This window comes from Microcaecilia unicolor, chromosome 10 (genome assembly GCF_901765095.1).
Source record: "Microcaecilia unicolor chromosome 10, aMicUni1.1, whole genome shotgun sequence".
Lineage (NCBI taxonomy): Eukaryota > Metazoa > Chordata > Amphibia > Gymnophiona > Siphonopidae > Microcaecilia > Microcaecilia unicolor.
In genome coordinates, this window is record NC_044040.1 from 54,557,493 (window position 1) to 54,580,042 (window position 22,550).

At 42.8% G+C, this 22,550-nt stretch overlaps 1 protein-coding gene across 1 annotated transcript in view; it reads left to right on the plus strand.

The window, feature by feature from the left end:
• Positions 1-22,550, plus strand: part of WNT2 (Wnt family member 2) — a 65,817-nt gene that overhangs the window by 6,445 nt on the left and 36,822 nt on the right. The window contains exons 2-3 of the mRNA XM_030216835.1: positions 1,170-1,399; positions 22,026-22,303. Coding sequence (XP_030072695.1) covers positions 1,170-1,399; positions 22,026-22,303 — 508 coding nt within the window. The remainder of the gene's footprint in view (positions 1-1,169; positions 1,400-22,025; positions 22,304-22,550) is intronic.

Sequence of the window (22,550 nt, forward strand, 5' to 3'; positions counted from 1 at the left end):
ACAATAATTAGAATTTACACGCACTAGTCTCTAAGCATATTCTGTAACACACTGCGCCTAAATTTTAATGTGTGCAGGAAAAAAGGGGCATGGTTATGGGTGGGGAAATTGGCATTTCATGGGTGTTTCAAAATTTAAGTGCGTTGTTATAGAATATGGCCCTCAGTGCCTAAATCTAAGCACCGGGATTTATGCCACATTTATGTTGGTGTAAGTGGAGGCGCATAGTTTTAGGTGCTAGGATATCAACTAAGTGCATTCTATATACCGTACCTAAATCTAGGCACAAATTTTCTAGGTACCTATATAGAATCTGGCCCTAAGGGCTTAACACCTTTTAGTAAAAGGACCCCTAATTGAATTATTTATAACATAGTGTTCAACGCTCACCTAGTACTTACATGTGCAAGTGTACATTTACCTTCATAAGTGCTAGTATTCTATAAATTTAAATGTGTAATGGTGTTTGGGTTTGGATCCTCAGAAGCTTAGCAGAGATTGGGAGGCAGCACCGGTGGTTAGGAGGCGGGGCTAGTGGTTAGGAGGCAGGGCTAGTGCTGGGCAGAATTCTACGGTCTGTGCCCTGAAAATGGCAAATACAAATCAAGGTCAGGTATACATATAAAGTAACACATATGAGTTTATCTTGTTGGGCAGACTGTATGGACCTTACAGATCTTTTTCTGCCGTCACTTACTATGTTTACATTTAGGTGACTTTATAGAATGGGGGAGGGGTTAATCAATTCAGCATGCACTAAATTTTGTAAGGCATACTAACAAACTGACTGCACACTAACAAATGCCCATGTCTAGGAGAAAGTATTTTTCACTCTGCAGTGTCATTTCTTGATGGAAGATGTAATCAAGGAGTTAATATATATGAGTTTATAATGGATTTAAAAAGGTTCCTGGAGGAAAAATCTATAAACTATTAATAACCATGTAGATTTTGGGAACCGACCACTTATCCGTGGATGTGAGCAACAAAGAATGGATCATGCAAGGTCAGAAACAGGATGCTGGGCTCAGCGAACCTTTGATCTGATCTAGTATGGTATATCTGATATTCTTACAAGAATAATATATGGGCATTTTCTGTTTATCCTAATTCTGCAAAACTTTAAAATTCTGATTTGTGATGGAAATGGTTGTGTCTTCTTTCTTTAGGTACATGGGAGTAGTGGGCTCCTCTGCCTCCAGGGTGATGTGTAATAATGTGCCAGGTTTAGTAAGCCTCCAGCGTCAGCTATGTCATCGCCACCCTGAGGTGATGCAGTCCATAGGCCTGGGGGTTAGTGAATGGACAGCAGAATGTCAGCACCAGTTCCGTCACCATCGCTGGAACTGCAACACCCTGGAGAGGGATCAAAGTGTTTTTGGCAAGCTTATTCTGCGCAGTAAGTAAAACTATGCAGTTGACACAATTTAGAACAGCTATGTGAAAGAATTAGCAACCTCTGACAAAAGAGGTTATGGGGAAGAAAATTATATCTCAGTTCCTAGCCATAAAATGTATTACAGCAATGGTTCCTAAACCTAACCTGAGGGACACCTCCAGCTAGAAAAATTAAGTGAATATGCATAAGATAGTTTTGCATGCAATGGAGGCAATGCATACAAAAATGTATCATACAAATTAATTGTGAATATGCCGAAAACCTGCCTGACTGGTGGTATCCTGCATGACAAGTTTGGGAATCCACTGTATTGGAATGTGTCCTATCTATGATCATCCGTCTTATTTTACACCATCCATATATTTCTTGAGTGATGATTTTTTTTTATTGTAAAGGTGGTGATATATAATGCCTCATTATAATTCATTTTACAAGAAGCCAATACCTTATTGACTAGTTAGAAAAAGAAAAGGCTTTCTCACTAAAGGGCCCTTTTACTAAAGCTTAGCCATGTGCTAACAGACATTAATGTGCACTAAATGCCATGAGACCCAAAGGGACAAAACAGGACGCACAGGATTTACTGCGTGCTAATGCCATTAGCATGCGTTAAGCTTTAGTAAGAGTGTCTAAATTTGGCATTAAAAAAATATTTTTATTTATGACATTTTCAAAATATACACCCAGTAAAGAGTATTAAAAACCTCAAAGCAAAATAAAAAGAACTACTACATATGACCTTATAAGAGGTAGGGAGGGAGAAGAGAGAGTGGAGTGGATGGAGGAAAGAAGCGAGTGTTTTGCTCAAGTGATAGCATCCATTGGGGAGGGCCTAGCCATCCATAAGCATGTGTTGAATGTGCAGACATGGACAGACAAAAGGCACAGAGAACAGGAAGCAGTGACCTACTGGGAAGTCCTGCCACTCAAAGATGAGTGGTGCAGTGAGAAGAAATTTGGTGCTGTGGGGCCCCCAAACTCCAGCTGCATAAAGAAAAGTGGAAAATCTGCAATGGTGCTCAGCCTTTCTGCAAGTAAAAGGATTCATTAATGGTTCTTTGAGTTTGTGTGGCTATCGGAATCTATGGTTTTATTTTCACTGAACTGCTCTGTGCCGCCACCCAGAAGCTTCTGCATTGGGCGACAGACTCAGCTTGTCTAACGGTTGAGCCAGCCCTGCAGATCATTTTAGTAGATGCCCTCTAGAACAAAGGTTCGCAAACCTGGTCCTGGAGGCACTCCAGCCAGTCAGGTTTTCAGGATATCCACAATGAATATTCATGGGAGAGATCTGCATACAGTGGAGACAGTGCATGCATAGCTCTCTCTTGAATACCCATTGTAGATATCCTGAAAACCTGACTGGCTGGGGTGCCTCCAGGACCAGGTTTGGGAATCATTGCTCTAGACCAACTTCATCCGTTTATATCCTTTTGAAGGTGCAGTATCCAGAATTGTGCATAATAATCAAAATGAAGTCTGAACTGTCACTTTCTTTCTCCACTTGGACACTCCTCTACCTATGTACCCAACCATCGTTCTGGCTTTTGGCAATACCTTTTCTACCTGTTTGGCCTGCAGTTTCCAATCTCCTGCTTGCTTCTGCTTTCGTGCAGAGGAACCATATCTGCCTATCTCCAGTACTCAAGTACAGTGGCGTAGCCAGACGGCCAATTTTGGGTGGGCCTGAGCCCAAAGTGGGCGGGCACAAAATTTTCTCTCTGTCCCTACCCCCTTCCTCCCCGCACTCTCCACATCTCCCAAGCACCTCCCAATTCAAAATATACTTTAGCTCATAAAGATTCCCAAGCTCTGTCAGCTGAAAACTTCCTCCGAAGACAGCCAGAAATCCCTTTTACCAAGCTTGGCAGGCAGCAGTAGCAACAATGCCTTGAGTCACCGATGCTGGCACCCCATGCATGCTTAGTTATCGGTGGCTCAAGGATGTTGCCGCCATCTGCCAAGCTTAGTAGAAGGGAGTTTTGGCTGCTTTTAGAGGAGGTCCTCAGCTGATGTAGGTTGGGGATCCCCACCAGCTACAGCAAGGGTCAGGACTAGTGTTAGACATGCTAGGGCCCAGACTCTCACCAAATACAGAACAAGGGATCACAAATTAGAAATAAATATATGTAGACAAAAATTGAACTCGGAACCTCGGCATGTTACAGTGGAGAAATAAAATCAGAAATGTATTTCTTTTTTTTACTCAACACAATAAAATGATATCCGCTATGCACATTTCTCAAGCTAGCAAATTTCAGTTCATAAATTCAAAATAAAATGTCTTTTCTACCTTTGTTTGGTCATTTTATTTTTCCATTATGTTGGTTCAAGTTTCTCTTTTCCAATTTCCTGTCTTTCTGTTAATTCTCCTTCAAGGAGCTGCTAATCATTTGTCTTTTCTCCACTCTCATTCCATTCCCTCACTACACTGACATACTGATGTTTGTTTCATTTTAGTTATTTCCTATCTTTTTTTTTTCTTTCCTGCTCTCTGTCCACTCAAATTTCATCTTCTAATCCTTTTCCTTTTTACTTTTCAGATACCTATTAGATTTCTATCTCCTTCTTTCACCCACTGGCTCTCCTATTCCCCATCTCATTCCTTCTCCAGCCTTCCATCTTCAATCTACTCCCCGTAATCACTATCATCCTCTCGTTCATTTCCTTACCACCTCCCTTGGCCTTCCACATGGTTCCACCATCCCAGTGTCTGCCTCCTTCCAACCCTTCTAGCCCAGCATCTGCTCCCTCTTTCTCCTCTCTCCACCCTCTATCCCCTCCTAGCATCTTCCTGTCCTTTCTCTCTTTCCTCTTGCCCCTTCCCCCAGGGGCCAGCATTTCTCCCCCTCTTCCCTCCCACCCACATTCCAGCATTTCTCCCTCACTGTCTTCTACCCCTGGATCCTACATCTCCCTCCTTCTTCCCCCTCCTCCACCCTCATATTCAACATTGTTCCCTCTTTTCCTCTTCTCTCTCACCCTTGCATCCCAAGTCTAACATCTGTTTCCCCCTTGCAGCATCTCTCCCACCACCATGTAACATTTCTCCTTCATCCCTCTCTCCCCTGTACAGTACTTTTTCCTCCCCTCCCTCCCTCCCAGGTCCAACATTTCACCTTCTTTTGACATTCATCCCTCCTTCCCTCCCCACCCTACCCTACATCCAGCAATTATCCCTCTCTCTCCCCCCATATCCCAATAATGATCCCCTTTCTTCTACTCTCCCATGCATGTCTCCCTCTCCTGCACCCCCCCTGCATCTCTCCCTCTCCTCCTTAACAATTTCCCTCACTCCTACACCCCCTGTGTAGCATCTCTCTTCTTTCCCTCCCCTCCCCTCCACTCCCATGCCCAAGCAGCCCAACAATTTTATCTTCTCTCCAACCCCCCCCCCCCCCATGCAGCATCACCATCTTTCCCACTCGCTAGTCACCAAACAACTGAACGCTGCAGCTTGTCTCTTGGCCCCTTCTGAGTCAGCTGGCAGCAGCGATTTTCCATGGACACGATCTTCTAGCTTCGGTCCCTGCATTCTTTTCTTTGATCGTCGCCGGCAGCGCTGCCATTCACACAGGCAGCTCCGGTCCCCTATGCCGCGTCCATCTGGCCCTACGTAAACAGGAAGTGCATCAGAGAGGGCCGGATGGATGCGGCAGAGGGGGGCAGAGGTGCCTGTGTGAATGGCAGCACTGCCGGCAACGATCAAAGAAAAGAATGCAGGGACCGAAGGTACTGGGTAGCATGCAGGGACCGAGGCAGCGCCAGCGGGGAGGACAAGAATTTCCGTTGCAGCCGGACGCAGGAGAAAAGGCAGCGAGCGAGCAACGTGGGCGGGCGGACCTGGAGGGAAAGTGGGTGGGCCCTATGCCCCTGCTCAAGGACCACTGCTGACTCTAGAGAAGCAGAGCCACTCAAATTTCCCTAAGTTCCTTCAATAACTTCTGAAGTATCCCATTGGCCCCATTGCTAACTCCTCACAAACACAATCTTCTGAAAATTGTACAATGTCTACCTCACTTCCATTTGATTTTGTTTTCTGAGCTGCTACTCCTGACCCTTCATCTGTTAACACAGAACAGAAATATTTGTTAAGCAGTTCTGCTTTATCCTCCCCAGCCTTTACATATTCTTCCCTTTTATCCTTGAGTCGCACAGTGTCACTTATGTAAGTCATGTCACCCTATTTTACTGTATTGGCTACTTTTTCTTCAATATAGGTCTTTATGTTCCTGATTATTTTACCATCTTCCCTCAGCTTCTCTAGTTATTGTTGTTTGCCTTCCTCTTTCTGCGATCTTGTGTGGTTTATAAAAGGCTAACCTATTTTTCCTTCCTTTTTCAGCTACTTCTTTTCAAAACCATAGCAGCATGTTTTCCCTCTTATTTTCTTAACAAAAAGAATAGGCCTTAATATATTGCCTTTCAGTTTTTCCCCCGCCACCCTCGACCCTTCCAATCCCAATAATATCTGACTTCTACTACCCCAAGGAACCCTAATCCACCCTGTTCAAATGATCAGGGGGACAAAATACAACCTGTTCTGTATGCCCCAGTGGGGGAGAAATATGCTCTATGAAGCACTGTTATGATTTTTTAATCTGCGGATGAGTAATAAATCAACAATCTCAGGATTTAGTCTAGCTCTCCTGTCTTCCACAGTCCTTCTTCCAATACAAATTATCTTCTAAGAAGAAATGCTGTTAGCAGGAATGTACAGGATCCCTCTTATAAGTTTTGCCATTTTTTTACCAGCAATTTTGCTGATTTTTCCAAAATATCAAAACATTGTCATCTGAATTACTCGAATATAAATAACTGTCCAATTCATTAATAATAGCCTTCAGATGAGGCATTGTTCCACAACAATTGCTCAGAAAACTGCTAACATCCATTTTCATTCTTTTGGAGGGAATTTCTTCCACAAATGTGAAGCTTTCTGGGAATGTGGATTGTGGAGAATCCTGAGTTGTTGACAGGGAAATGGGCTTGTCATGGGCGTTCCAAAAAACTACACGCATGGTTATAGAATATACTTGCTCTGCGCATAATTTAGGCGCTGGCATTTATACCAGGTTTTACTTGGCATAAATGGTCACGACTAAATTTGGTTGCGTGGAGAGGTGCTTGGCGCATTCTATATACTGCACACAAATCTAAGCTGATTCTATAAAATTTAGGCGTACTTTAGAGAATACTCCTAGGTGTAATTTTATTCCATGCAGATTTTTCAGGCACCATATATAGAATCTCCCCCTTTGCGACTAATTTCTGGGGATGCCCCTCCCATGGCCACATCCCCCTTTGAGTTGTGCGCTATGAATTTTAGGCATGCATGTTATAGACTAGGGCAGATCCGCACATAATTCATAATTACTACCAACTGTGTACTTGTTAATGCCAATAATTGATAGCATTTAATCAACTAATTACGCATGAATCTGAGATCCATGCCCAAATTAGGACAATCTATACAGAGTCTGGGGGAAAATGTATCATTAATTACCCAAATGGCTTATGAATATGTTTTGCGTGCATACATAGTTATTTCATATTAAAACCACCAATAAATAGCAAATAATTTGAGATTATGCATATTTGGAACACATGGATACACATGGAAATAGTTTATGTTTTCATCTTCTTGAATCTCTAATCAAGCAACAATAAAGACAGATTTATATTTTCTGACAGGTGGCCTGTGGACAGTATTGTCTGCCTAAAACTGCTTTAGCTACATTAGTTCATCTTGGCAGAATCATCTGTGCTGTCATACCTACAGAAAAGCTGTCAAGACTTGAAGGCAGAGCATAATTCTTCATGTAAAGTGTTACACATTTCAGATTTTTAATATGCATTTTTTTTAAAAGCATTAAGAAAATCTGTGTGCAAAGTTCCTCCCTACTTCCTCTTTTTTTTTTTCTTAGTTACTTGCTCTGAACATGGAAGGATAATCTAAACAAACTAAAGAATTGCAAGATAGAATGGGGCCTTATTGAAAACTTGACATTTCGTCATTCTGTGCCTCTGGGAAAACAATCTTTATTTAATAAGACCTAGTGCATGAAAGGTTGTAATTTTTTTCCTTAATGATTTAAAACAAAACAGCAAATTTTGGATTAGAAGTAAGTTAGGAATCTAACTAGTAAAGGAAACGCCCAAGGAACAATTGTGCATATTTATGGTTTGTTTCTGAAATCACAATCTGTGCTCCTGGGGCCTGATATTCAAAACTATTTAACTGGCCAGGAACAGCTCCTGGCCGGTTAAATAGCGTTTTAGCGATTATCTCCTGTTGAGTATCCGCGGTTAGCGACTATATTATGTGGCATAGTTGTGGATATTCAACACCAAACTGCCTATGTTTTAGCGGTTAAAACAGGCCACATAAATAGCAGGCCTATCTTTAACTGCTAGGTACTTAACCAGTTAACACTGAATATCAGCTTAACCGGTTAAATGCCGCAGTCAAAAATGAAGCCAGATATTCAATGCCAGTCGCCAGAAACAACCTGGCATTTAATATATCCGGGTTTAACGCTGGCACCGGACAGCAAAAGCACTCCCTGCTGCCAGTTGACTATCAGGGGGGGGGGGGGGGGCGACTAGTGGCTAAAATCCAGGGTTTTAGGCTTCTGATAGAAAGTATTGACCCCATCATAATCCATGTTGTCCTTCACCCTTTAAAGTTCTTTAGGGAAAATCTGCTTGTCCAAAGAGATGGCCTTATGCTCACTGCTGGTGATTCATAGTATTAGCTAGTGTAGTGGTATTCACTCCCAGTCCTAGAGGGCCACCAGCAGGTCAGGTTTTCAGGATATTCTCAAGTATAAATGCTCTGTACTTCCTAGTATAGTGCTAACCTCTTGTTTCAAAACCACATTGAGTCAGATTTATTGGGTAATTGTGGTCAATAACTGTATTGTATTGTATATTCCTAATGTGAATGAGAGGGATTTGAAAGCAATGGGCTACTAGGCATGCATATTTCTCATATGGATATTTATTTGAAATATCCTAAAAAAAATTTTTTTTTTAGTAAAAATCTGATCTGTTGGTGGCCCTTGAGGCTTTGGGAGTGAAGACCAAAGATCTAATGGGTGCATACAGATGCCAAAATAATTGGAGCCAAATTGGAGCCCAGAGGATCTTAATGTTCAAGTCTCTTAGGTGGGGAAAGAGAATCTTTCCATTTGGACCTTCTCTTGGGCAAATTTTTGAAATGCATATTTGTAGGAAAATTTTTCCTGTAACAAACATGGAGACTCATTTTCAAAACAAAATAATAAACAGCCAAAAAAAAGTCATAAGGTGGCAGAAAGATGTTTTTTCTCTCAAAAATGTCCAAGTTGCAATTTTTGATACCCCAATTTTAGATGTTTTGCTCCATAGTTTGTCTAAATTTCAAGGGTGTGTGTTGGGGGCATATTTTGGGTGGGACAAATAGGCAGCACAAAATATAGATGTTGTACAATAATGGAACAAAATGAAAACATCTAGCACCAAAATTAAGACATTTTTGGCTAGCCCCGTTTAAGTTATGACTAAATGATCAACAGGTTCCCTAAATAACCAAATGATCACTGGAGGGATTAAAGCATAAATCCCCTTAGACCTCCCACTGGTCAGTGACCCTCTTCCCAAAGATTTGAAAGAAACAGTACATACCAGGCTTTATGACAGCTTTGGCTGTTATGACCAGTCCTATTAGAGTAGCAAGCAGGTCCCTGGAGTAGCCTAGTGGTCAGTGCAGTGGACTGTAGAGAAGGGGACCCAGGTCCATATCCCACTCTAACTGCTACACCATAAACCTACTGTTCACCACTACAATAGCCCTTATGCCTGCAGGTATGTTTTTGGAGGGTTTTGGAGGGCTCACCATACAATATAAAGGGGTAACAGTGAGATGTGCACCTGAGACTTTTTAGGTGAAGTCCACTGCAATGCCCCCTAGGGTGCCCCAATGCTTTGCTGGGATGTCTGTATGGCCAATGTCCTAAGAATGCTGGCCCCCATACATCCCAATGACTTGTTTTTAAGCATTTTACCTTTGGATTTTTTTATTCTGAAAATGGTCCTAATAGGTAGATGCACCAAGCACAAAAACATCTAGCAAATGGTCATTTTTGAAACTAAGACGTTTTTCTGGTTTGAAAATGACCGTGTTCGCTATTGGATCTTTGGACGTTTTTTGCAAACCGTCCAAAATCATGCCCCTCATACTTTATTGCTTTCATTGTCTGTGCATATTTTGGGCATTTGTTTACCTATTGATTTGGTTCAGTGCCTTGAGATCACCTTAGGATAGAAGGCTGATATGTATATTGTGTTTTAAATCAGTAGATACAATTTCCCAGTATCAAGGCTTTTTTTTCCCCCTGAAATTTTTCCTTTTAATGAAGCTGAGGAATTTGTATATGCTCTTTCTTTGGTCAACTTAATTCAGTTTTTAGTTAAATTTTATAAAAGATTTTCAGATCCATAGAGAATTTCTATGGGCTGCATAAAGGGTGTAATTCTATGTGGGCACCCCAATGCCATATAGTGAGAACCTGCTCTATAATAGCACCTGAGTGCCTGGATTCTGTTATTGAATACTAGCATAGCCCAATATGAGAATGCTTAATATCTAGGTGCCTGTATTTAGAGACCAACCAAAACGGCTTTTTTCAGTTGTGACTGAAACCGAAACTGCTACCGAAACGGTCTGAACAGGAATACATGGAGAAAGAGCTGATGGCATGGGTAGGCATAGGTAAAGTGGAAGCACAGTGGTCCAATCTGAAAGCTGCTATTATGTATGGCAACTGGTGGGACTCTTAAGGATTCATTTAATAGATCTTTAGAGACAGAAGAGGATCTGCGGGATTGCAGATGAGCTGATGTGGTCCTTCTTCACAAAAGCGAAGATCGGGAAGAAGTGGGAAATTACAGGTTGGTGAGCTTCACATTGGTAGTAGGAAAAATAATGGAATCACTGCTGAAGGAAAGATAGTTAACTTTCTAGAACCCAACGGGTTACAGGATCCAAGGCAATATGACTTTACCAAAGGAAAATCCTTCCAAATACATCTGGTTAACTTCTTTGACTGGGTGACCAAAGAATGGATAAAGGACTTGTGCTAGATGTAATGTAGTTGGATTTCAACAAAGCTCTTGATACGGTTCCTCACAGGAGACTTGTGAATAAACTGAGAGGGCTGAACTTAGGACCCAAAGTAGTGAACTGGATTGGGAACTGGTTGACAGGCGACAGAGGGTGGTAATAAATGGAATCCACTCAGAGGAAAGGAAGGTGAGCAGTGGAGTGCCTCAGGGGTCAGTGGTGGGGCCAATTCTGCTTAATATATTTGTGAGAGACATTGCTGAAGGGTTAGATGGAAAAGTTTGCCTTTTTGTGGGTGACATGAGGATAGCCAATGGAGTGGATACTCTGGAGGGAGTAGAAACTAAGAGAATAGATCTCCAAATATTGGAAGAATGGTCAAGGGTCTGGCAGTTAAAATTTAATGCAAAGAAGAGCAGAATGATGCAAAGAGATGTACCCGATAAGAGGGGAGATATTGATAAGCTTGGCTCAAGAGATGCACCTTGGGGTCTGAGAATCTCAAGGTGAAAAAGCAATGCAGCAAGGCGGCAGCCACTGCCAGAAGGATGCTAGGCTACATAGAGAGGGGTATAACCAGCAGAAGAAAGAAGGTGTTGATGCCCCTGTACAAGTCATTGGTGAGGCCCCACTTAGAGTGTTGTTTTCAGTTTTGAAGGCTGTATCTTGCTAAGGATGTAAAAAGACTTGAAGTAGTTCAAAGAAGAGCGATGAAAATGTTATGGGGTTTGCATAGCAAGACATATGAGACTTGATGACCTGAACATGTATACCCTGGAAGAAAGGAGAAGCGGGGTGATATGATACACACGTTCAAATATTTGAAAGATATTAATTCCATCTTTTCCAGAGATGGGAAGGTGATAGAACTAGAGGACATTAATCAAGTTTGAAGGGGGGGCCGACTTGGGAATAATGTCAGGAAGTACGTTTTCACTGAGATGGTGGTAGATACCTGGAATGCCCTCCCGCGGGAGATGGTGGAGATGAAAACGGTAATGAAATTCAAAAATGTGTGGGATAAACACAAAGGAATCCTGTTTAGAAGGAATGGATCCAGAGAAGCTTAGTGGAGATTAGGTGGCAACACCAGTAATTGGGAAACTAAGCCAGTGCTGGTCAGACTTCTACGGTCTGTGCCCTGATTGTAGCTGAATAGATTTGGATGGGCTGGAGTTGAACTTTTCAGGGGCTTAGATGACAACTTCAGAAATTTAGAACAAAGAAAGTGCTGAGCAGACTTCTACAATCTATGTCCTGAAAATGGCAAGGACAAATCAAAATCAGATACATAGGTGCCAACTCTGTGGCTGTTGTAGGTGCTCCATCACCCCCAATATTTTGGGGCCTGACCTTATGCAAAGGAGGCTGGCTAGAGCTCTGTATGCCACCGCTGGACCAGCACAGCACCGTACCGCAAAAGCTCTTCCAAAATTCATGACCAGTGGCGGTAGCGATGTTCTTGCTTGCTCCACCCTGAGACAAGTGTCCCTGCTTGGCCCGACCCTGGTCCAAAGCTATTATAAATTTTTTTAAAATCCCAGAGCAGCAAGATGCTTGATGTACGCGCTGTGCGCAGCTCGAGAGTGAAGGTTTTTGGTGCCGATTTGTAAGGCGCCATTTATATATTCTAGTCATTAGCGTACAAAATTATGCTCACAAGTTAGAATATTGTCAGTTGTACATGTAATTTAATATAATAATTTGCTAATTTGTCTATAATTGGTGCTAATTGGCACTAATTAGCAGTTACATGTGTAACAGTTCTTAGTTGGGATTCTGCAAATTGCACGTGCAAAATCCATCTCACGCAGCTACAAGGGGGTGTGAATCTGGGAGAAGTATGGGCAGGCCAAGGATGGGCCTAACTCTTAGGCATTCAGGTTATAAAATACGAGCAGTTGCCCACCTAAATGTTGGCATGAAGCAGAGTGTAAATTGGCGCAGGCTACTTCTTGCACTTAATGCCGCTCAGTCCATATTATTTGTGGTGCCACAGATGACTGCACACACTATGGAATCAATCAGATACAAGGGATGAGCACAGACAAAATGGTTTGATTTTGGATTTTTCAAAGTTTTCCCCCATTTTCCAGCCTTTTTGTTCCTCGTTCATTTCATACATTAATCTTAATAAAATTTTAATGGACCTTAGTACTTTTTAGCACACCTTGATTGTGCCCATTTTAATTTGTAGGTTAATGTGCATTAACTATATGTTGTAAATGTTTAAACTAAATATCACACTGAAGCTAGTAGAAAATCACTTCCATTCAAACAACCAATCAAAATAGAGGATATCTATCAATATCGTTGTGGTATATTGTAATATTGGAGGAAAACCCTCAAACAGATGCTAGGACACTCCTTTGTCAATATAGATTAACTTTAGGGAGGCCCACGCACTCATCACTGGCTAAAAAACCTCCTATCTTTATTGTGATGTCTCTCTTATACAGCTCTATGTCATAAATGTGAAAAGAGACTTAGTTTTCCAGCCGCCCAGTCGTCTGCTGAATTTCTAACAGCTAACCACGGCGCACTCTTATACAGCCATGGTTAACTGTTAGAAATTCAGCAGATGACTAGGCAGCTGGAAAGCTAAGTCTCTTTTCACATTTATGACATAGAGCTGTATAAGAGAGACATCACAATAAAGATAGGAGGTTTTTTACTACTACTACTATTTAGCATTTCTATAGCGCTACAAGGTGTATGCAGCACTGCACAAACATAGAAGAAAGACAGTCCCTGCTCAAAGAGCTTACAATCTAGTAGACAAAAAAATAAAGTAATCAAATCAATGTGTACAGGAAGGAGGAGAGGAGGGTAGGTGGAGGCGAGTGGTTGCAAGTGGTTTTTTAGCCAGTGATGAGTGCGTGGGCCTCCCTAAAGTTAATCTATATTGACAAAGCAGTGTCCTATTATCTGCTTGAGGGTTTTCCTCCGATATTACAATATACCACACCGATATTGATAGATACCCTCTATTTTGATTGTTTGTTTGAACGTAAATGTTTAAAGCTATGCTAATACACTGAGGGCCAGATTCTATATATGTCGCTTAAAAAATCTGCATGGAAAACATTCCCGCCTAAGTGTATTCTATAAGATTTAAGTGCAGTATATAGAATACGCTTAATTGATATCTCAGCGCCTAAAAGTATGCGCCTCCAATTACACCAATGAAAATGTGGCATAAATCCCTATGCGTAGATTTACACAGACTGGGCCATATTTATAACAACGCGTGTAAATTTGGGAATGCCCATGAAACATCCATTTCCTTGCCCATGGCCACATTCTTTTTGAACTGCGCACTTTAGAATTTAGGCACAGTTCATTACACAATAAGCTTAGCGAGATATGCATGTAAATTCTAATTATTGCCAATTAGTGCTCATTATTGCTTGTTAAGTGCTGTTAAAAACACTGGCTTGTTAAGCCAATTAAGTTATGTGCGTTATTATAGAATACGCTTAGATTTCAGCACAGAACACTAGGCGTAATATATAGAATCTGGCAGTGAATGCACATCCATATCATATACAGTTTGTGTTCTGAAGTTAAAACCGTTTATTGACCAACAGTGTGCTACTGCTCTTGGATATCATATTATTGGGTTTTATGCTTTTAATTTTCCTCAGAAAATCAAAAATATTACGAAAACAATATTGTGGCGCCTTGTCTTCCATGTTCATGTGCTTATGTAAGCAGCTATCAGCCATTCTCTGGTCATTTGTAACAATATCCAACCTTTTTTTCATTCTGTTTGCTCCACCCTAGTATTTTCTGGAATCAAAGAAATGTTTTTCTTGGCAGGTAAGTGAGACAGTTCAAGTGTTCAAGTATTTCATTTGTAAGTGGATTATCTGGAATTACACACTTCTGTACGCAGACATGTATCTCAGAGAGGTTCCGGTGCTGGGATGGGAAATGAGGCAAAGGGCTGAAAGTCAAAGTAATGCCAGTGAAAATCAATGTGGATAAACTGCAAATCTTAATTTTACATCAAGCATTGGCTTTTAAAAAAATATATAATGCTGTGTCAGGTCATGAAGCTTAGGGCCCTATTTACTAAGCCATGCTAGAGGCACGCTAGCATTTTTAGCGCGCTTTAAGCATGAGCGCACACTAACCGTGTAGACGCCCATAATATTCCTATGGGCATCTACACGGTTAGTGTGTTCTAATTTTTAGCACCCTCTAAAAACGCTAGCACATCTTAATAAACAGAGCCCTTAGACAGTTAAATGCTATCAAACAGCATCATGATTTTTGGGGTGAAGAGAAGTTTTGTTGCAAAATTTTGCGTGTCTGTCATTTCCCAGTAAACTCCCTTTAAAACTTCTAATCCTCCATTCCATTTGATATATCATTTGAATCTGATATTTTATCACCTGCTCTTATTTGAGAATTGCTTATTCTGAATACTTTGGTTTAACTGAATGCACAGAACTTTTTAAAGGCTGATTTAAGAGTAGATCAGAGTTCTTCAGGTATTCTATAAATAAACACTGCAACAACAAAAGGACAAGCAAATCAGAAAGAAGCAGAAATGAGGTAATCATACACAAGCGTGTGGTCGCTTTTCATGGGTCTTGGCTATTGATAGTATTGCACCCAACCTGTATTATAAAGGCTGTTCTCTGATGCAGGTACTGTGCTGAAACTGCCTGTCGAGTCTCTCATTAAGGGTTTGCTGTTTACCCATTCTTGGAGGCATTTGGTGCTTTCTTTTCTGATTTAAATAAACACTGCATTATGATTTATAGATTTAAGTTTCATGCTGTAAGAAATAATCAAAAATTTGCAGGTCAACGAATGAGACTGTTAAAAGTCTGTTAGATTTTTAATGCAGATTTTTTTTTAATTTCTGTGTTCATTTTTAATTGTAGTTCCCATACAATTAACTAATGATGTGTAAAAAAAACAAACCCCAAAACAAAACATTGAAGTAAGGAATTAGTGTTAAAATAAAGTAAAGAAAGGTGTTAACTTTAGAAATTAACTTCCATTTTAAATTTATTTCCATTTTATTAGACAGGGATAGTGTTAAGCATGTTGGGGCCCAGGGCAAAAATTTAAAAGGGGTAAACAAAGCTCACCATCAGGCTGCATGTCCTTCAGATTTAGGTAGGCAGGGGAGAGCCCAGGGCAACTGCCCTGTTTGAATACCCCTAACACCAGCCGTGATCTTAGAAACTCTTTGGTCCCCTGTTTTCTCTGAGCAAGAGTATCCCAGGACTTCAAAGCCTGCAACGCCAAGCAGGGCCGGCCCTAGGGTTTCTAGCGCCCTCCTGCAGTCTATTAGTCGGCGCCCCTACCCATCCAGGGGCGGGATCACTATGACTCCACCCCCACAGTAGATACACTCCTTTTACCAGCCATGGCATCATTGAAAATATTACACCAGTATAGAAGAAAAATAACTTAGCACACAGACCAGGAATTAGGAGAACAGGCAGTCTTGCCAACTCTGAAAACCATGTAAGGCGCATTGAGCCTGCCATGAGTGGGAAAGTGCGGGGTACAAATGTAACAACAACAACAACAAAAAAAAAAACCAATGTGTTATCAAAATTTCAGAATCTAACAAACAGATCCCTATTCAGACACTTGGCCTTGCAGTCACACATGTAGAACAGAGATAGCCCCTCTTCAAATTCTTCAAAAATTAACCTGAAATCCTAAGAAGTTAGACTCTGCATGCAGCACAATAGCCTTCCCATCCAGCACAGCTTAGGATCTAGCTAGGGCAGACTTAATCAGCATAAACTAACATATTCTACAATCTGAGTTGGACAGACTAACAGGAGTTACTGAAGTGGGAATGAGAGATTGGTGATGGTTAGGAATTGAAAGCAGGCATCTAGCCCTCCTGTCCTGTGAGTTGCTGTGTTGGGGGGGGGGGGGGGGGGGAAAAAGGTGGGTCAGGTGCAGCACTAAACAGCAGTCTGTGACAAAACAAGGGTCCAGGCTCTGCTGTGCTATCTCTGAGCCCTCTCTGGGCTGGATTCCAGCTCGTAGTTTCACTCTCAATCCCAATGTGTTGAAGGGGTGGCTGCAGAGAATACTATGCTGCTGCTTAGCCCCTGAGCTCAGCCAGGCATAGTGAGTGCCAGTGGCGTACCAAGGGGGGGTGGTGGGGGCAGTCCGCCCCAGGTGTTGGTGGGTGGGGGGGGGGGGTGCTCCGTCGTCTCCTGCCACCACCCTGCGTTTTTTTTTAAAATCCATGCAGCGACGCAGGCAGCGCCTCGTGTCTGCCCTGCTGTGTGCTGTGAAAAAAGAAAATCGCTTCGCTGGCGTTGGGCCTTCTCTCACTATGTCCCGCCCTCGAGGAAATAGGAAGTTACCTCAAAAGTGGGCAGGACATAGCGAGAGAAGGCCCAACGCCAGCGAAGCGATTTTCTTTTTTCACAGCACACAGCAGGGCAGACACGAGGCGCTGCCTGCGTCGCTGCATGGATTTAAAAAAAACGCAGGGTGGTAGCAGGAGAAGAGGACTCTGTCGCTCTCCACGGAGGGGGGGGCTCAGAGGGGAGAAGGGGACTGGGGAGGGGAGTGCTCATAGGGGCTCTCAAGAGGGGAGAAGGGAATTGAGGAGGAGTGGGGGGAGCTCAGAGGGGTTCTCAGAAGGAAGAAGGGAACTGGGGAGGGGTGGGGGAGCTCAGAGGGGTTCTCAGAAGGGAACTAGGGAGGGGTGGGGGAGCTCAGAGGGGTTCACAGAGGAGAGAAGGGAATTGGGGAGGGGTGGGGGAGCTCAGAGGGGTTCTCAGAGGGGAGAAGGGAATTGGGGAGGGGTGGGGGAGCTCAGAGGGGTTCTCAGAAGGGAGAAGGGAACTGGGGAGGGGTGGGGGAGCTCAGAGGGGTTCTCAGAAGGGAACTGGGGAGGGGTGGGGGAGCTCAGAGGGGTTCACAGAGGAGAGAAGGGAATTGGGGAGGGGTGGGGGAGCTGAGAGGGGTTCTCAGAGGGGAGAAGGGAATTGGGGATGGGGTGGAGGAGCTCAGAGGGGTTCACAGAGGAGAGAAGGGAATTGGGGAGGAGTGGAGGAGCTGAGAGGGGTGCTCACAGGGGAGAAGGGGATTGGGGAGGGGAGGGGTGGGGGTGCTCAGAGGGGAGAAGGGGTTTGAAGCTGGAACTGGGGTCTGACAAGGGGGCAGGAGGGAGAATGGGTCCATGCCTGGGGCAGGTGGGAGAATGGGTCTGGGGCTGAAAAGGGGGGATGCAAAGCATGTGGTGGATGAAGGGGGCTGGAACTGGGGGCTGAAAAGGAGGGTATTTAGGATAAGGGGGCTAGTGCTGGAACTGTGGGCTGAAACGGGGCAGGGGCTGAAACGGGGGGCTTTAAAGGGGACAGGGAGAACTGGCTAGGGCTGAAGCTCAGGACTGGTGAGAGAAAAGGGCTGGGGTTGAAACTAGGGGCTGAAAAGGGGACAGGGAGAAGTGGCTGGGGGCTGAAGCTCAGGACTGATGGGAGAAAAGGGCTGGGGACTGGTGGGATAGTGGGGCTGAAAAGGGGGGCAGGTGGGAGATGTGGGCTGGGGCTGGAACTAGGGGCAGGTGGAACTGGGGGCTGAAAAGAGGGAGCAGAGAGAGAGGGGACAGACCCTGGATGGAAGTGGGGAGCGTGAGGGAGAGCAGACCCTGGATGGATGGGAGAGGGAGGGCAGACGGATTGAAGGGGCAGAGAGAAAGGGCAGATGGTGGGTGGAAGGGGGAGAGAGAAAGAGGGCAGACTGGGGCAAATGGTGGATGGAAGGGAGAGAGAGGGCAGACAGTGGATGGAAGGGACTTTAGAGAGGGCAGACACTGGATGGCAGAGAGAGAGCAAAGACAGATCCTGGATGGAAGGAAGACAGTGAAAAGAAGATGAGGAAAGCAGAAACCAGAGACAACAAACTGTAAATATATATTTTTATTATTTTGCTTTAGGATATAGTATTGTAGCTGTGTTGTTTATAAATAGAACATGTAAATAAGGTAATCTTTTTATTGGACTAATTTTAATACATTTTGACTTAACTTTCAGAGAACAAAACCCCCTTCCTCAGGTCAGGATAGGATACTGTAACAGCACTATACTGTACTGACCTGAGGAAGGAGATTTTGGCCTCTGGAAGCTAAATGTATTAGTCCAATAAAATGGTATTATTTTATTTTCTATATTTGTTTTATTTCTATTTGTTAATTTGTAAAGTGGTGATTGGTATTTGTTAGTTTTTTCAAATTTACATCTGCTGTCTTTATATATTGCACAGTACTAGGGGACATTTTCTGTTTCTGTGGTGTTGCATTGTATGCAGAGTCTGGCATCGGGGGTTCAGTTTAATTTTTGTCTAAATAGAAAGTTTATGATTACTTATTCTATAGTGGATTAGGGTGTATCTGTGTTTGTGAAAAAGACATGGCTTTCAGTTGGCATTGACTGCAGGATCGACGATCTGTACTAATCTGTCTGTTTTCGTTTTATAATAGGTGAATTGATGTTCTAGTGCTCACTGTAATGTTTAAGATGCTTTCCTTTTCCTTGTGTGACTCGTACAAATTACTGCTTAAGGTATGGTAGAATTGTTCTATAGGTCCTGAGTGTTTTATATTCTCGGTATGCCTAGTACTGGATTTCGGGGGGGGGGGTGTTAAAAAATGACCGGCCCCGGGTGTCAACTACCCTAGGTACGCCACTGGTGAGTGCCTCTGCTGGAGCCTCCTCAGGCTTTCCTTCTTGCCCTGAAGCTGAAGCTGCTTGTCACCGGGGGGGGGGGGGGGGGGGGGGGGGGGGGCAGGGGGCAGAGGTTAGCTGAGCTCCCACAAGTTATTTCGGAGCCCAATTCAGTTGGAGCAGTGACATCCTCTGACAAACACAAGGAGGATATTTCTCTGCTTGGGAGGGGGGAGGGGACGGGACGCTTTGGAGCCAGACTGAGATGAGCTGCAGAGATTAGATACTGAAAAACAAAAGCCTCAGCAGAGCTTGCTTGCTTGCAAAGCGGCGCCCTTGAAGGCAGGCACCCCCTGCTTACCCTGCTTACCGGGTTGGCCCGGCCCTGATGCCATGCACCCACTCATTAACCAAGCCCCCACCCTCTTCTCTCTCTACCCATGACCTCTGATTGTTCCTCCTTGTACTTATGTAATCCTGGAAAAGCAGCCTCCTCCATCAGCCTCCGCTATCTTCAGCACCTACTTCTAAGGCTGCCATTTTAAAAATGGCAGGGGTTCACCTGAGAACACTGATGTCAGCTGAATTGCTGCCATTTATTGTTTTGGAAGAATTTCTAAGTTTAAGATCAGAAACACTGGCACAGGGTGCCGATTTTACCTTAAACTTCTCTTTTAAATGTAAGATTGAGCTTCCTTCAGCTTCATATATTTTTCTTAGGATCCAAACCAGGTTTCCACCTTCATTCAGGAAAGAAAGGCCAAAGGCTAACTTTTCCTTTTCTTGGTTTACTCTGTAGACTTTTGGTGACTTCTTAGAGTGTTAGACTGTTGTACCAAATCTTATTCATTTGGAATTATTTATATATTATACATGTTTTAATTTTTGAATTTGTGAATTTTTCTTTGTCTTTATTGGTGGATTTATGCTGTTAACTCAAGATGTGTAATTTGTCTTGATGTATTTTGGAAAAAAATTGAATAAATATAAAGTAAATTATATTTAAATGTAGTCAAACAACTGTGAATGACATCATTTGCCCCGACCCGGCTCAGTCTCTTGGCGGCCCTGGGTAATTCTATAAACTGGGTGCTAACATTTAATGTGCCAATTATGCATGTATTAATTAGAATGTGGTCACTGATGCATATATGTGCGCAAATGCCAGTGCAGTTCCGTAACTATGCACATATTCACCAATGCACAAAATTCATCCCTTCCTTTCTGAACACACTACCAAACCCGTATCCACACTCTTATCACCTCATGTTTAGATTAAATCAATTTGTTTCTCACAGGTCTCCCACAAAGCCATCTCTCTCCCCTTCAATCTATTCAAAATTCTGCTTCACAATTTATATTCTAACAGTGTTGCTATGCTCACATTTGCCCTCCCTAACTGTTTCCATATACAATTCAAATGCCTCTTATTGACTTACAAGTGTATTCACTTTGCAGCTCCTCAATATCTCTGGTCTCTTGCCAGGGCTGGATTAACCCTTTATTGGGCTCTAGGCAATCAGATATTTGTGGGTCACCTTACCAGGGACCTCCTCCCCCACCATCTTTTCACCTTTCTAGGGGTAGCAGGGAAAAGTGCACAGCCTAGTTGTTACATTACAGCATGACTTATATTCCGCAGTTAACCTCTTGGTTCTATGCGGATTGCACTTTACAAGAGGCTGGGCATATGTATAGTAGTTTAAGTGAGCATGGGGACTATTCAAGCACATGCTTTGAATGGAGAGGCTTGATGGTTAGAGCTGGAAAGCTGCCAAAAATAAATTGCACGATGTGATACCCACCAGCGAGCCTTCTCTGGAGTAGCTCCCACGTTCTGCAATTTACTTCCAGAAGGGCTTCGAATAACTCGAGACTACCCCTGCTTCAGGAAACAGGTGAATGGTGGCTCTTCACCCAAGCCTTTAATAGATAGGGTAACTGACTATACATTTATTCTGTGCTTTGACTAGTTTACTACACACACTGTAACTTAGATCAGTTCCTTACCTCTTGCTTAACTATACAAAGAACTTGCCTTGATTTTAGCTAACCATCAAATTATCCCAACTGACTCTGTACCACACATCTTGTGCCCATCATATATCTGCACTTGGTCCCTCAGCTATATGGTAAGCTGTATTGTAGAAAGTCATTAGCATCATGTCTATGTTAGTTGAATGTTCGAATGCATGCTTATTAGGTGTATTATTATATCTCTGGTATTTGAATTCCAGTGCTGTTAAATGTGTATATTTTTGATACTGTTTCACAGTAGTTCTAGTATTAGGTTTCAATTTATGTTTTCAAGGTTACCTCATTTATTGTATTTATGTTTATACTTGGTTATTTTACTATTGTTATGCTGTTAACAAAATAAGTTTTATTTTAAAATGTATCTGCTGTACACCATCTTGGGTGAATCTCTTCATAAAGGCTTAGGAGAAGGCCCTTAATTGAACACAGAACTCTGCAAGCTAATGGATATTTTAACATGGGAACAGCAAAAGGATACGCTGGACATAGCCCCCCTCCCCCAATAGTTGCTGTGTTACACTGTACCTACCGCATTTTACGTTTTTGCATTAAGACATAGTAACTGCAAAATCAAATGCACTTTAGTATAAAAAAGCCCCTTTATTCAAAACCTGTGTGCATATCCTATGGGCATCACTGGTGTAAATGGATAGGATGGTCTACTCATACAGGCTGTGAATGTCATCAATTAGCAAAAATTGAGCCCAGGAATTAAATCGAGGTCTTCCACATGACAGTACATCGTGTTGCCACTGGACCATTGAACTTACCCCAAGACTATATACTTCTAAATCTCTGACCAAAATATCTTTGTTTTTAGGTAGTCGGGAGTCTGCTTTTGTTTATGCCATCTCCTCCGCTGGAGTAGTATTTGCTATCACCAGGGCTTGTAGCCAAGGAGAAATAAGATCCTGCTCCTGTGATCCTAGGAGGGAAGGCTCTGCAAGAGACAATAAGGGCAGTTTTGACTGGGGAGGATGCAGTGATAACATTGATTACGGTATCAGATTTGCTAGAGCATTTGTAGATGCTAAAGAACAGAAAGGAAAAGATGCAAGAGCGCTAATGAACCTTCACAACAACAAAGCTGGAAGAAAGGTGAGTTTATTCATAATCTTTGAAAAATATCCCATTTAAAAACTGTGGGCTTAACATTCAAAACTATTGATCTGGCCAGGAATGGATTCTGGTCAGTTAAATAGCATTTTAGCACCTAACCGTGGATATTCAGTGGGAGATAACTGGTACATAAGTAATGCCACACTGGGAAAAGACCAAGGGTCCATCGAGCCAAGCATCCTGCCCACGACAGCGGCCAATCCAGGCCAAGGGCACCTGGCAAGCT